At 35.4% G+C, this 16,878-nt stretch overlaps 1 protein-coding gene across 1 annotated transcript in view; it reads right to left on the bottom strand.

Moving 5' to 3' along the window:
* arrdc1b (arrestin domain containing 1b) overlaps window positions 1-16,878 on the bottom strand; it is a 45,850-nt gene that overhangs the window by 20,074 nt on the left and 8,898 nt on the right. The window contains exon 2 of the mRNA XM_046867486.1: window positions 970-1,080. Coding sequence (XP_046723442.1) covers window positions 970-1,080 — 111 coding nt within the window. The remainder of the gene's footprint in view (window positions 1-969; window positions 1,081-16,878) is intronic.

Genomic DNA, 16,878 nt, shown 5'->3' with positions numbered 1-16,878 from the left:
ACAAAAAACAAAGAAAAACCACACAAGAATTGGAAAGTGAATAACTGGTAGAAAGTTATGTGGACACATGTTGGGAAAATTAAAGACTGCCTCACATCCACTGTCAAATGTGGAGGTGAAGGCTTGATGGTTTAGGGTTGATTTGGAGCAGGGAAGATTGGAGACTCATTTCAGATGAAAGAAACACTGAACCAACACGGCTACCATTCCATACTTCAGCTCCATGCAATTCCGTCTGGACTGTGGCTAATTGGAACCAACTTTATCATACAGCAAGACAATGACCCCCAAGCTCTGTATGGATTATTTATAGAGCAAACTCTCAACTAGAGAGTTATCTATCATGAACTGGCCTGCCCAATCACTGTACCTAAATCCTATCAAACTGCTCTGGGATGAACTGGATCTCAAAAATCAGAAAGAAGAACATCTTTGACACGTTTCACAAGAGGAATTACAAAGTATTACAGCTGAATGTTTGGCGAAACAAACTGTGTAAAGTTGTTATTGATGCTTAGGAAGGATTTTTCAATGCAAATTAAGTGTAAGATCTGTACATCTAATTATTTGTTTGGTCATAGTAAATCTTTATAGTGTTAAATTACCGAGATTGTTGCATAGAAACAAAAGATGAAAAGACTCAATGTTTCCAAACTTTTGACATGCACTGTAGGTGCAAAGGTTGCATACGTTATGTATCTCTATCATACAATTAATTTACATATAATCCAAATACATTTATTGGAGAAAATAGTTTAAAAGGGGCTCATTTCAGTATCAAGACCTTGGATCTGCAGAACTTTCCTCTCACTTCCTTAAGCAGATTTCTAGATTACTAGACTGTGTTCCGCCTCACTTGTAAGTTGTTTTGGATAAAAAGTGCCACCCAATCAATTAGCGACAGATAAATGTATTATATACAGCAACAGACTACAATGAAAAACTGATGAAACAAGTCCATCACGTTACCTTTGTCAGCTACAGAGAGCATGCTGCTGACATATTGCTCCTCCACCAACCACGATGTGTCATTCACCTTGGTCGAGATGCCACAAGAGCCCATGCAGTTCACCTTGATGGCTGAAGAGAGGAAAGAAAAAGACATCAACAGTCACTTGTCAGCTAGTAAAAGACATCCAGTAGACTGGATAAAAAAGATCATGAACAAAATGCCTATGTTGCTCTTAAATTTGAAATATTTTTTTTTTCACGGGATTATAAAAAAAAACCTTCAGGCAGTTGCAACAACTCCACTTTGTCTGCTGGTCACATGACACCACACTGTTACTGATTATTTTCCTATGACAGCGTGGCCCACTGTGTTTTATTCAGACCAGTAGAGCCATTTAGATTATTGTGACATTTGAGTTGTGTTTATTAAACACACAGAGTTACTCAACCCGGATGTTCTCTGCTAAGCTCTTGACAATAGACTATTAGTCCAACCATGACAATAGTCCAAATATGGACTACGTTTGTCCTAATCATCAACACCGTTCAAATCAAGCAGCATGAGAACAATTTTTTATAGTTTGATGGCACTCTACATAGTGAAGTTTAATTTTTTATCTGGTTTATACCCAGAAACAAAAAAAAAACTACATTGAATTTACACTTCATTCCAAACTGAAGTGTTTTTATCAACTAGTATCTCATTAAAACCTGAATGTATCAGGCTTAAATCCTTTTTGTTAAATTTCTTGCTACTGTATGACATTACTTTCCAACAACTTTGAAGTCTAACGTGTAAAGAAAGCTCATTTAGCTAGCATAACATCTTTATTAGGCATCTGTACATTCAGTTTTTTTAAAGCTGAGTTGTCATACAGAATAGAAAAAAAAAACTATGCCATTTTGTTTTGCCTGTGTACCAGAAAACCAGAAAGTCTGATGGGGTTTCTCGGATTTCTACACAAATACATAAATATGCAAATATATTTCACAGCGGCGCAAGATAACGGCATGGCGCATTCCTTAATAAACCGCTGACTTGTTTATTCATGGAATGGTTTGCTGCCTGTTTACTTCAAAAGCAAAATGGTTTCATTTGAGAAAGTAAAAAAAAAAAATCTATAATAATAATCTGATTGTCCTGTAGAGTAGTTTATTAGAGGATATTAAACAGGTTCCCACAAACAGTATCAAAGGAAAAGGCCAGTGAATGAATAGATAGATAGATAGATAGATAGATAGATAGATAGATAGATAGATAGATAGATAGATAGATAGATAGATAGATAGACAGACAGACAGACAGACAGACTGACAGACAGACAGACAGACAGACAGACAGACAGACAGACAGACAGACAGACACCTAGTTAGCCTTAACCCCCCCAAACTCCCCCACAAATCTTCCCAGAGTTTCATGTTGCCCACCCCAGACACAAAGCAGCACTAAATTCTCCAGAGGAGAAAAAAAAATCTAACAAAGCGATGCCACATTCACAGGTGCTTCATTCTTCATCCATTCTGCTTTCTCAATGAAACCGAAGCTCGCCTGGTCTCGCTCCATAAGACTCTCTGTGGAAACGTGTGGAACACTCGAGTAAATGCATTCCAGTCAAAAAGTCGCAAGACCACAAATGTTCCAAAGTGCCTATTCAACACAATTCCAATCTGCCATACGCCTGTGGAATTTTAATACTTGTGGTGAGCCCAGAGGTTGGCACGGGGTCTTAAACGGCATCCTGTTGACACCACACACAAACACCAGTGGCAGATGGCAGCGCTTGCTGGCACCGAGGCCTCTGCGGCTCCGCTCTACGCAGGAATAATAGCCGAATGCTATGAAAAGGAGAAAAGCAAGAGAGGGTACGCAGGGATTTTTTTCAGCTTGGGGTATCTGCAGCAGTAAATTAACAGTTAGACCATCTGTGGTTTGCCATCTGATTCACCAAGTTTGTACTGAAACATCTGTAAGCATTACGTTAATCTTATCCTGTGGAAACATGCTAACATTTTGTCTAAAAAGGAACAATATACAGTTGAGGATTTTGCAGTGGTGACAGAAAATAGTATAGAGACACACAAACTGTCCACTCCTTATGCCTGGGGATGTTCCTATGAGCGGGTGGGTGTAACCTGATAGAAGTGCAAATAAAACGTTGAGGTAACATAGAGCGAATTTACCAAGAACTGATATAGTCAACTAGCCATTTTTGCCTGTTAGACTATTTATGTCTGACAGCTGTCTAGATTTCAGTTTTTTTGTCTGTTTGTCTGCATGCCCACCTGTCTGTCTTTGACTGTTTATTTCTCTGTCAATATTTGATTGCCAGCTTGTGTGTTTGTTTGTTTGCTTGTCTTTTTTTCCTGCCGGTCTTTCGTTTGTTTGTCTACTTTTGTGTGTAATTTGTTTATTGACAGTTTGTTAGTCTTGTTGTTTGCCTGCATCTCTTTGTGTGTTTGTCTGTCAACCTTGTCTGCATATTCACTTGTTTCTCAGTCTTTTTTTCTGTCTGTTCAGGTTGTTGGTCTGTTTATTTGATTTCTGAGTTCACTTGTTTGTTAGCTAATGTTTGCTTATTTATCTTTTTGCCTTTCTATCTTTGGTTTGTCTGTTTAATTGTCTCTGTGTGGATGTTAATTACATTGTTTTGGTCTGTTTATTAGCCTTTTTGCCTGTCTGTCTTTGTTATTTATCTTTTTGTTGGTCTGTATATTTGTCTTTTTGTTCGTTTGGGTTGGTTTGTTTATCTGTATGTTGCCTTGTTTATTTATGTGTTTGTCTGAGTTTGGTTTGTTTGTCTGTTTGGCTATTTGTCTGTTATTCTTGCTTGTTTGTTTGTTTTTTTTCTACCGATTCAGCTAGTTGTTTGCCTGCATGTGAATCTGACTCTGTGTTTGTCTGTTTATTTATGTGGGGAAGTGTTTGAAAACAGCAAGCGTTTTTTTCTTTTAACCTCCACACTATTGTTTTCAATCGTTTTCCAAAAGTTGCTCATTGACACTGAATGCATAAGTCATGAGCAAATCATAAGATGCTTCGACCCACTCATTTTCGCCTGCCGTTTATTTACATTCTAGTTCTTTGAAACGTGGTGGCAATGACAAAAACATTCAGCATCTTTTTTTGAAAGCTTCTGTTTTCACAGTTCACACTTTGATTTGGAAACAGCATTTCCACTTTGGAGAGCGTTTTCAAAAGTTACACTTTTGTTGACTAACAACAAAAGTGTGAACAGAAAGCCAAAACGGAGAGAAAATTACAGTATGCGTTTTCAAACGAAACCATATTAGTGTGGACAGTGGTTAAGGCTCTGGGTTACTAATTGGAAGCCCCAAAAGCACAAAGCTGTCATTGTTGGGCCCTTGAGCAAGGCCCTTAACCCTTCCTGCTCCAGGGGTGCTGTATCATGGCTGACTATTTGCTTTGACCCCAGCAAACAATCTGGGATATACGAAAAAAGAATTTCTCCATGTTGAAATGTACAAGTTAGTAAATGCCTCTTACTTATCTGTGTGTATATTTCTTTAAATACTTTTTTGGTTTGACTGTTTGTTTTTTTTATTTGCCCATTGATTTGTCTGATTCTTGGTGTATCTGTTTCTATTTGTTGTGTTTGTTTGTCTGTTTATTCGTCTGTCTTTTTTGTCTCTGTCTGTCTATTGTTTGTTTGTCTGTTTATTTGTCAATTTCTTTGCCAGCTTGTGTTTGTCTGTTTATTCAACTGCTTGTCTGTCATTTTATTTGTACATCCTTCTGTGTGCTTGTCTGTGTATTTGTTTGTTTATTAATTTGTTTCTCTGTCATTTTCTGTCTCTGTGTTTCCTGTTCATCAGTTTCTCTCAGTGTATATTTGTTTGCTAGCTTGTGTTTGTTTGATTGTTTAATTCAGCCTGCATTGTTTCTTAGCTTATGTTTATGTTATGCTTGTCTGTATATTTGTATTTTATTTGATAGTTTACCTGTCAGCCAATGTGATTTTTTGTCTGTTTATTCATGTAATTTTGTCTGTCTTTCCCTGTCTATTTATCTATTTGTCGGTCTGTTTATATTGTCTGTCGGACAAATATTTTTTTAATTAATTTTTGTTTGTGTGTGTGTGTGTGTGTGTGTGTGTGTGTGTGTGTGTGTGGGGTCAGGGATAATAACAAAATCTGTCCTTTTCTAAATTTGAAACAGGTCATTTTGACACACACTGAACACAAAGATTAATTACTGTACTTCTAATGTGACCTTCTATAAATTTAGCTTGAATGACTTAAAACACTCCTACATTCCCATACAGAAGGTTAACCTTAACCTTGTGTCTATAATCAGACCCTCTTTTCAGATAAGCAAAAAAAAACCAGTCACATCCGTAGAGAGGGAGTAAGAACAGTGTATATGTGGTGTTCCTGTTGTCTGTTAGTTAAACAACAACTTCTTGATATAGGAAGAATGAATGATTCACTAAAAAAAAAAAAAAAAAGACTACAAATCCATATGTAAATGAGATGAAGCCTCAGATGAAGCTTAGTACATACCGGATAGAATTTATTCAACGAATCAGTGTGATTGTGGTCTGCATTGAACAGACTGACACGCGAATAAAGTACAAAACAAATTGATGACATTCCACTCTATTCTACACTCTCACCAGTTTCCTTTAAGCATTTCCCTTCTCAGGCCTTTGTCCCTATTGGCCATTGTGTTGAAGTCGCTACACAGGCTCTAAATGCTGAGTAATCCCACAGCTTTTACATAACACCTCAATCCCAACAGATGCCGACCTAGAAAATGGATTTTACAACAAATAGACCATAACCAAATAAAAAATGACCAAAACATGAAATAAAACTTGCTGTTATAGAAAGATAATTAACAAAAACAGTGTGTTACTCTATTAACTTGTCTAAAACAGTATACACTTGGTGTTAATTTGTTTGATTTCTTATATATCAAAATTTTATAATGTGAATGCTTCTTTACTAAAAAAATTATTTTGCATTTATCCATAGTTACATTAAAAATCCTTACTTCCCGTTACCATGCATTATCGCAACTACAAACAAAAATGTTCCTTCATCATTTCTCTCTCACTCTTTTATGATTACGAGGCATAAAAACTTTAGCTTGCCATGATAAATGGTAAAAAAAAAAAAAAAAAAACCCATTATGTATCTTTTATAAAATGCTGACAATTGACTCTAGGACTGAGAGATTTCCACAATATAATATCAATATTTCAATTGATTATGTCCCAATGGACTATTCTGAGATATTGTCAGTGTATGTATTACATTTTTTATATAACAGTTACAAACAATGAAAGCAGCTGATTTAATATATTTTAGCTTCTTTCGCTAAAAACTTTTCCCTTTGTTTTATTTATGAATCTCATATATATATATATATATATATATATATATATATATATATATATATATATATATATATATATATGTGTGTGTGTGTGTGTGTGTGTGTGTGTGTGTGTGTGTGTGTGTGTGTGTGTGTGTGTGTGTATAAAATGTATAAACTGTGGGTTGTTAATTCAGCACTGGGGATTTACTGTGTATTTGTTGTGGTGCTCATCATCTTGCTTTGACATGTTGTGATGTGATGTTTTGTCATATCCCCAACCCCTACTGCGGACTCCTTCTAACATTGCTCAATAACCACGTTCCTCATACAAACCCTGTACGCTGTTTCTATAGAAACGAGAACACACTTGACCGTGCACATTATTATTAATACACCTATCAGCATGATATACGGCTGAAGCCATGTTCTTAAAGTTCATTTACTTAATCAACACCATCCCACCAATCAAAAAAACAGCAACACTGTTTTATGTATTATGTTTCTCTTATTGGAAGTTGTTTGACAGAAGGAAAAACCACTGCTTAGGATTTCTGTCAGCAACAATTTCCTGAATAAAAGAAGTCCATCTGGAATCTCCCTGGCAACAGGCAGGCATCCTGTAGCCAATCGACAGAATTTGACCCCTGTGACTAGAACGCCATTCGACAATGAGTCAGCATGAAGGCAAGGCCACATCTGGTGGCTCTGGTTCGAGGCGATACTTATACTGTATCTCGTTGTTCACCGACTGGCCATGGGAAGTAGTATATACACAGTTTGAAGCTGAAACTAGAATATAACAGATTGCTTTGTCCTCAGGCTAAAACAAGGAGGAGGCAAAGGTCCAGTAAAACAATAGGAAACTTGTTCACCCTAAGGAGAGTGTTTCAGCTGAAGTGGTGAAAGAGAAGGAGGAGAAGGAGAAAAAGGAGAAGGGGGAATCCCCCACCCTAACTCTTATAGAGGGCATAAGAGTGCCTTGTTAGCCACGTGCAGTGACGCAACACACGACTGCCTTGCATTCCAGGGCATTTCTTTAGTATGACGCAAAACTTGAAACAGCAAAATGGAAGTTCCCTATGCTTTATCACTTGAGAACGCAACTACAAACAATGAAGTGAACATTAAAAACTGCAAAGCTTTGGAACTTAAAGTAAAAAAAATTGTAATATGTAAAATTTAATTTCCTTATCTAGTAAAAAAGAATCTGACAGAATTTTTGAGGTACACATGTTACATGGAAGCCTAAATTTATAACAAGAACAGATTCAAATCCAAAGCTAATGTGCTATGGATCCGTATAGGAGAAATTGCCTTTGGACGCAAATCTAAACTATTCGGAAAAACTAAGGCACCTAGCAAGCAAAACATTACTGATTCTTTAATGTTAACATCTTAAAAGTCTTTCCAATTCGTACAGTTAGTTCTATTCCATAATCTTGTTTGCGGACATTTTGCATAACCACCTGAAATGTTTTGCAGTATCGCTCGTTTGTGTTCTCAAATTCTACTTCCTTCTTCAAAATGGTTGCACCATTATTATCAGCAACATCATTGGCAGACGTATTTATAGATATATGTAAATATATCTTTAAAAAAATATAAAATATATGAAAATGAAAACGTGAAAATATGAACTTCAGATAATGATTAAGTAAGGAAACATTTCCGACCGATTTTTACCAGAAGCGTCTTTTTAATGGGAATGTACAAATCACTGACCTACTTCCTATAGCTACAAAAAAGAGAAAAGAAACTATAACTGTCGATTTCACTTTCAGAACTTAAAACAGACAGCTAGGGGAAAACAAGAATGCTTTCAATAATTTCGACTTCCAGTTATTTACTGTGTAGTTCATAGCCAAATGCTTCAAACAGCCAGCAAATCATGAAACTGAACCTGTAGACTGTGGTTTGCCCTCTAAGCAGGTTCAGATCAACTGAAACACTTAGCAGATTGTATCACACCAAGTATAGTCTTTCAGCTGAAATAAAGAAGAAAGCTTCACCCAAGGGACTTCCTTCACTCTGCCTCATAAACTACTGTTTCCACTGAGCTAACGCTGACCTATTAAACGTCTTCTTCTTTCCTACCTGAGCAACTCATATTTCTGGTGAGCTCAGAAAGAAAGATGTTACTATATAATCTCTATTTAAGATTGAGATTGTTGGGGTTTTTTATGGAATCAACACATCATTACTACTGAGTTACCACATTACTACTAAGTGAGAATCTTTCAGTTCAGCTTTTAAGGTTCTACTGATTATGACTGGTATTCCACAGTAACATGGCTTGAACCAGGGTAAGCAAAAAATAATTGCTCAACCCTAAATGTTTTAAAACGTTGACGTGTTAGATTTAAGTTTACTCACAGAAAACATTATGGTCAAAAGGCAAGCATGAAGTGCACTACAGTCAATGAAGGAAATAAAAATAAAAAAAAATCACAAAAGCTGTGGGTTCCAATTACCGAGAGACAAAAACTTCACAGAAACTGTGCGTTCCCTGTGGTTAGTTCTAATGCATTCTCTATTTACTGACTGTACCAAACTAGATTACATGAGCTTCTGCTTCAGCTCAAACAGTTTTACATCAAACTCAAACAAGAGGAAGGTGTTGAGTTTGGAAAAAAGGGATCTGTTAGTCCGATATGAGCTGAAGTGACGCATGGTTAAATAAAGCAGATCATTGCTGTAAATAATATGAAGAAAACCGGTTCCAGGTTTTGGTTAAAGTCAGCAATAAACCTGTGTGTATGAGAAGAAAGCATGGTTTCTCTCAGTCATTTCTACTAAAAATGCTACACTTTTGCATTTTAATACCATTCAAAAAATTTCAAGGCTGTAGATTTCAAGTGAGGGAAAATAAAAGATAAAAAAATAATAGTTTACAGGTTGGAACAAAATACTCCAGTCATGATTCAATCTAATCTGATTTTGGCTTACGTTTTGATTCAATTTGGTTCTTAAAATTGTTTTAATTAGCATGTTTTTTTAATGAACAAAAATGCTTGTTTAGAAAAAGAGCTCCAAAGTTAGCTAAAATGACCAACTTCCCTAAACCACATTCTCAGCCACTGTGGTTCAAAGATGCATGAGTCTGGCATATTTTGTAGGGTCTTAAACCCATAACATATTTTAGTCATTGTTATCCAGAACTAATGGGAAGTTCAACATTTCCGATAATTTCCGTTAATCCGGCAAACCCTCCACAAAAAATTTGACTACGTGACTGGTGTGGTTTGTATATATTTTAACTCTTGTCCAAATTGGGACCTCCAATGAAATTAAAATACAACTGCAAGTTTACAACTTGACTTCCATTATGGGAATCACACATTTCCACAGTTCCACCCACACAACATTGTTACATTCTTGCTAATTTCATCCATAATATTTATATTCTGCCCCTTTTATGGAAAATTAGACAAATAAGGTCATGTACTAAACATAGTGTGCTATGTTTGGTAAAATAATTATATAATCCGAACCGCTGAACTGAACCTATAACCGTATAAATCGTTAAACTGCAAATCCCCAAAACATTTTCTTGCTTTAATTAGATAGTGATCAGCTCCCTTTTTGTTGGATCTTCTAAATGTCTTAATTTCAGGTTTAGTGTACTAGCTAAATATTTTTTTATTCCTCCATCCATGTCACATTTCTTGCTTATCAACATAAATGGAACTGTGCATATATGAAAATTGTACTCGATCTTTCCAGTATTGTTGATCTGGCATTGTTGTTACTGACTCCATGTTATTCACCTCAGATAAGGAAGTGGAATTTAATTCACTTCCATGTATATCAAATGTCAAAATTTAAATAGAATGGCCTCGAAGCTCAAATCAGAGAAAAGCTTAATTACCACTAGACTGTATATTTCCAGAGAAGGTTTTTACAATGTGGCCACCAGCACATCTGCTTTTATTAAACCATGCCAGATTGATAAATAGAAAATAAGATGTAGGAGCTAAAGGTGTTCTTCACTTACATCTTTCTTTCACTCTCTTACTATTTTTATAAAAGATTATTCTTTCTTTACAAACAAATTATATAAAGGGTTTATAGGAGGGGCCTTCAATTTGCATAATGTCTCAGCAGACCCAACAGAGTACTTTCTAAATCAAGACAGTAAACATAAGGAAAAGAGCGGCCATCTGTCGCAGCTGTTTATTCAAATAAACTCATGCATAGTATGTAAATTATGTAGTTAATAGCAGCTCATCAGACCAAAAAGAAAGTGCAGTGCTAAAGTTTAGAAACGGAACGTTTTGAGACTTTCAATTGCATATCTTGTTTAAAATAATTTTTAAAGGCGACTGAAAGGAGAAAAATGTACTTATTTTCTCTTTATCACATTCAAATCAGTCGTCTCATCTGTTCAGATTACCAATTTAATGTGTTCTATTTAAAACCATTAATTGTTAAGTATTACAAAGTCACTCCTGTCGCCATTTAGTCATGTTAGCTGCTTATCCATTACAAGGTAACTGGATCTGTGACAATGTATTTGATTCCCATTGCCACATAAATATTTATACTTTCTTTTATAAATTCTGTAAATTTGTGTTTATAATTTAGAAAGCATCACTTTCATTTCATTCATTTCAGCCTATGACTAATATAACGCATCCTAATAAGTCAAAACAATAGTCAGACGTATATATATATATATATATATATATATATATATATATATATATATATATATATATATATATATATATAAAATATTTTCAACTAGAATATTTTGATAACTTATTTTATAACTCATTTGACTGGGGCAAGTCAGTTCTGTTTTTGCACATCATTCTGTGCCATTTTTGTTGGACATTCACAATAGCGAGAAAAAACCTTTTGTCACATGAGCTTTAAAGGACAATGCTATGGGCACACTTTGCACCAAGAGAAATACAAGCTGTGTTAGAATAGAGAAAAAAAGCCAGACATCAATCTATTAGTCATTGTGGACCTATCGCAGGTCACTAACTAAGAATGCAGGCAATGGAAACAACCCTTTTCCAATTTCCAGCCAGGAGGATTAGCGGGTGGGGATTTCCATAAACCAAAAAACAATACAACAATGTAAAGGAATGAATTTTGGCAATTTTGTGTGTAGTCTCACATGCTAAGAGAATAATGAAGGAGAGTAGGAGAGGGCTTGGCATCTGATAACCTTGCTGTGGTTGTGGATTATTCTCTTGTCTAGTTTTTGTTCAGTTCCTTTTCATATCATGACTGGCTTACTCCTAGTTGTTTCTGGCAGGCCTTCCCCAAACACCAAACCCCCACAACAAATTGAGAAGGCAGCTTCATTAATTTTTGTATTCGTCCGATACAAGCATTGACCAAATACCACCTGCCGAACAAAACTCCTGCATGCTACCTTCTCTACATTATGTCCATTTCAAGTCAAGTCTAAAGAACAGCTTAACTTGGCCCATCATCTCTCAAGACACAGAAAGACAGACCTTCACCAAGTTTCTTTTACTGGAATGAGTTTCTCATCACTATCCAAACCTCTCCTTGTTGGCCATCTTGAACAAAAAAATAAAGCTCCTAAGTTAAATTCCCAAGTCAATTCCATGTCAAGCAACATTAGTCAATCATCTTCGTCTGTAAGCTCATGTATGCGGAACAAGGCAGCTGGTAGTTTCTATAATTAAGCATAAATAGAATTTGTGCTAGCCTTCACTATCTCCATGAAGGTAACTGGAAAATGGGTGCCTAAATTTGTGCTTCTTTATTTTACTGAGCACTTAAATGATCACCAAGTAATATAAAAATGCTTAAAAATTATTAGTATTTTATTATAAGACCAAGTTGTCAGATACAGGTGGGATATTCCAGATTTATTTACTGCACCAAAATCTAGTATTTGTTTATCTGAATCTTGCCATAAACACTTTAAATGCAATTGTTAAAATTTTACTTTAAATAGTATCTGTCACCTTATCAGCTCTGGCAAAAATGCATCAAATATTTTCCTAATTATCACTAAAACTTTCCAGGGTACAACCTTGTCTGTGCATCAGCACTGATGAACAAATCAAAGGACTCTTTGTTCTGTCTGGTTCAGTATCTGTGTAAGTACCTGAACACAAAAGCTGAGAATCATGGCTGGGAAATTCCCATATATCTGTGGCATGGCAACAGCAGTCAGTATGAATCATGCAAAAAAAAAAATGGCCTTGGTTAAATGCCACTTTAAAGCCTGAGATTTGCTTCCAGGATCGTTTCTGGAACACTTCTATTATCATATTATTTAAATAATTTCAGCTTAGGTCTATTATTTTGCATCTTATTAAAATTGTAAAAAAAAAGACTAAGTAGAGCTGAATTAAAATTCTCCCCTGAATCACATTGAAAGTTTTATATGCCATGTGTTTAAGAAATCTGGTGGCAGTTTGTTGATTGGTTCTGCAGTTTTCTTTAATCCTGCAATACTTGTGCAGTTGACATTCATTATGACATCACGGGACAGACATGAGCTACAGCAGGGATTTGGCTCGACTATGACAATCATAGTGGCAGGTACACATGTAACTAGGTTAAAATAGACAAATGTCAATAAACTCATGACAGAAAAATCCAGATGTTAGTGTGCAAGTCATCCAGGGTAGAGTTTTCCTTTAAGTATCTAATAAACAGGAATGGTGTAAAAGGTCACAAAATTGACAGTGTGGACCAGTGAACCAAGGAATGTATAACATTCCAGCCTTCTCTATTTCCCTTATTAAGTATTTGCCGTGCAATGCTGCTACATAGTGTTTGGCCTTCATCTTAAAACAAAATTCAAAAATATGTACCAGAAAAACAGATAAGCATGATGTCTTAAGCACAATGGTCAAGACAGTTTCTTACGTATTCTTAGTTTAGGGATTGGGAGCCAATGCAGGCATTTAAGGGTAGAAAAAACCAGACAGATGGACATAAAGTTCATTAGACTGTTGATATTAGCAGCATTATTTTGTCCCTCCACCACCCCATACTGACTTTCACAACCCAATATTGTATTTGATATAATATATCACAACTCCAGCTGATTTCTAGATTTTCTGGTTTTATTTAATTTATATTTTATTTATATATTTGTCCATCATTGAGATATCACTTTAAGGCTGTTTTAAATTAACTAGAATCCCTGTGGGTCTCTGGCCAGTGGTCTGTAAAGCACAGTCAAAATACTTTAAATTTTCATAGTGAAAATAGCAACCCACCAGCAATTAATTTTTTTTTTGGTTTAAACAAAAAACACATTTGTATGTTTATACAATTTGTTAAATTGTATGCATCAAATTTAAATAATTAAATTATTTAAATATTAAGCTAATTATGTAAATTTGTACAGCCAAAATCTGGTTATACAAATTTACATAATTAGCTTAATATTTAAATAATTTAATTATCTACATAAATGCATGTTAATGTTTTATTATTAATTAATAAAAATAGAAAGACTAATTAAATTATGTAATTTACTTTATTGAATGCAAATGGTTTGAATATCTCTGCTCAATTTAGTCATCAAACTGAAAGAAAATTGTGTATATTAGGAGCTTTTTTTTAAAAACGCCAGGCTATAATAGGTTGAATGGCTCGTTTTAACCTGCTTTAGATGAACACATGCACAGCAGCTGTTACTAATACTGATTAAGAAAACAGGCATCAAAATGATCACGTATCAATCCACAATGTCTGTCTGAAGATCACCAAGACAAAGCTGCAGACAGTGAGAGAGTTAAAGTAAAGCAGTGAGTGGGAGTCTGGGCGTTTTGCCAGGCCTGCATGCTGAAATCACCCATAAAGGGCAGCTGGTGGATTGGCAAAGCTGCCAGGAGGCACAGTGCAGTAAAGCCAGGTCAAAAGGTGCCAGCGCCTTTGCACATGCCACAATACAATTCCTCTGCATGACTAAACAAGGAGAAAATACAGTAAATAAAGTCACAATAAAAATAATTGGATAAAAGGATATGATCGTCGGTTCAATCAAGTCAGTCTGATCAGATTTGAGAGGTCACTTTTAAATTAACATTATACCCCAATAAAAATAATAGAAACACTTCTTTGAAAAAACTACCATCCCTCCTTTCTACCTTATATTGTTTTGTTATCATGTTTAATAGCAACACTGCTAACAACATCTGTTTACTGCAAAAGCCAGCTGTCCTGCTATTGTAACTGATTTCTGTTTTTATGTATTTGTGTTTTGTGTAAAGATATTTATCTTTGATATATATATATATTATTACTTTGTGTGTGTATATATATATATATATATATATATATATATATATATATATATATATATATATATATATATATAAATTAAATATTTTGCTTTGCTATAACATTGTTTTTAGGATTTTAGGCCCTAGCTAGCCAAGTTAACACTTTTTTCTGAGGTAAATTAATTGTATTTCCTGAGGTAAACAAACAGTATTTCCCGACAAAGAAGGTACTTTTAATTTTTGTACTACTAACACTATCAAACATTCTACAATTACAAAGCTACACCGCGAATTACCACCTACAGGCTTAACATCCTTTTTTGGTTTTAGTGCGATCCCACAATGAGCGTCTATTCTTGGTGCAGTTCTCTTGTGCAATTGTTTCTGCATAATCTTACTATAACCAAGCAATTACATGAATCCAATTAATTCTGATCACAACAGAATTGACCATGAAGCTTGTGAATAAGCAAGAAGTGCTTTTAACAGTCTACCAATGATAAGGAATCTCAATAATCCCTCTCATGATTTCTGCACTCTAATATTATTTAATAATATCTCTCCATGTCCACCACAAACTGGTGCAATCCCTAGAAAACGTCTTTGTAAAGGTGGGAGAGATGCAGATGATGGTGCAGAATGAGTCGTGGTGCATGTGTTCAGTGTTAGATTGCTGAGGAGAAACTTTGCTGCATGGATGTGTCTCAGCACTGCAAAGAAATTCATGATGGCACACTCAATCTATAATTCGCTGCAGCGGTGGCTGAGGCTCTGGGAAGCACTGCAGTGTGCTGCAAGGTGCAAAACAGCATTTATACAGCTTGGAAGCCACACTATGCTGAAGGAGCACCTTTCTCCAATTGCCTTCTTGCACTTTTTCCGACACACACTTTCTGACAATGTGCACTTTTCATTTTGCTTCTAACACTTGCAAAACTCGATAGAAATCCTTCGGTCCTCTTTAACTGAGAAATAAACATGACAATAATGAATTACAATAAAGATTCAAATGCAGCAACGATTATTTTCGATTCAAGCAGAACCAAAATACGGTCTACTTACAAAATACCTAAAACAAAATCATATAATTTGTTTATATTACTGTCCTTTAAAGTATGAAGCGTAAAAAGGTCTATCACATCAATATTTCCATCACAATCTCGGCAGCCTGGAATAGCTATCGATTTGTATTAAAGCCAAAATCATTAACAATGCATAAACCCAAATGAGAACACTGTTCTCTTTTATATATCTGCAAATAAAACAGTAAAAATCAGTAAAAGTAGGCCAAGGAACCGGTTTCCAGCAGCACAAACCTTGGCCATGGCTGAAGCACATGTCTGGCAACAGTAAAAGCGGTGTCACCTTTCATGATCAAGCCTCTTGAGGCAGCGGCTAATGAAAAGAAGGGCTCCACTTAAGAGATGACAACAGACAATCCCATGAGCTTTTCGCTCATTACTTAGTAGTGTTTTATTCATAGATGCGTTTGCATAGTTCACATGCAAACATCACATGCAAAGAATTCTCTTCTTGAATAGCTAATCATAATAAAAATACAACTTACTTATATGGCTTGATCTCAAGAAACCATTTATACTATATATAGAAACAGAAGGCTATGTAAGGTGAGTGGTTTAACAAATGCAGTAGTATAAAATAAAAAGAGCAGAAGTAGCTGATTTTAGGTTTCATCCAAACCATATTGTCTACTTATATGTACTGTAAATAGGCTACTTGTTTTTGGTTTTTACACACAGCAGTACCGTAGCTTCCTATATTCCTATATACTTCCTAGATTTACATTAGCAATGCGTAAAATAGGTGTTATGCTACATAACGCACATATCAGGGAGAAAACTGTTTAAAGCCTTGGATCTGCTTGCTACAACATTTTTTGCAAATATTTTTCATATCTGCTCATCACTGACGTTCGCCTTTGGGAACTCTTGGCTGAACTGGCTATACGAATACAGAAGTGGAATATAAACCTGAATGAACCAGAAGCAGCATTATGAAGAACATGGAAGAATGTGCTTCCCATTCTGCTGTTCTCAGTTACAATATAAAAAAAAAAAATGAAATACCTATATACTTGCTTAGCAATACAGCCTGAGTAACATACAAGTCTACAGTTGACTGATTGGCACCAGTTGAAATTCTGCCAGTGAGGTTTATTAGTTTTTTCGATGATTGGCAGGTGGTTATGCCCCTTTAAGAGATCTCTCTATGATGATATGGAGAAGCCATTTGTAACCTAGTTCCTTGGTTCTCAATTCTATCCCTCTATCCACAAATAAAGGGTGTACTTACTAAAACAAAGCATATTAAAACACCTTTGATACACTCACA

Source organism: Silurus meridionalis, chromosome 15 (genome assembly GCF_014805685.1).
Source record: "Silurus meridionalis isolate SWU-2019-XX chromosome 15, ASM1480568v1, whole genome shotgun sequence".
Classification (NCBI taxonomy): Eukaryota; Metazoa; Chordata; class Actinopteri; order Siluriformes; family Siluridae; genus Silurus; species Silurus meridionalis.
Note: the sequence above shows the minus strand (reverse complement) of the source record. Positions and strands in the feature narration are given on the sequence as shown.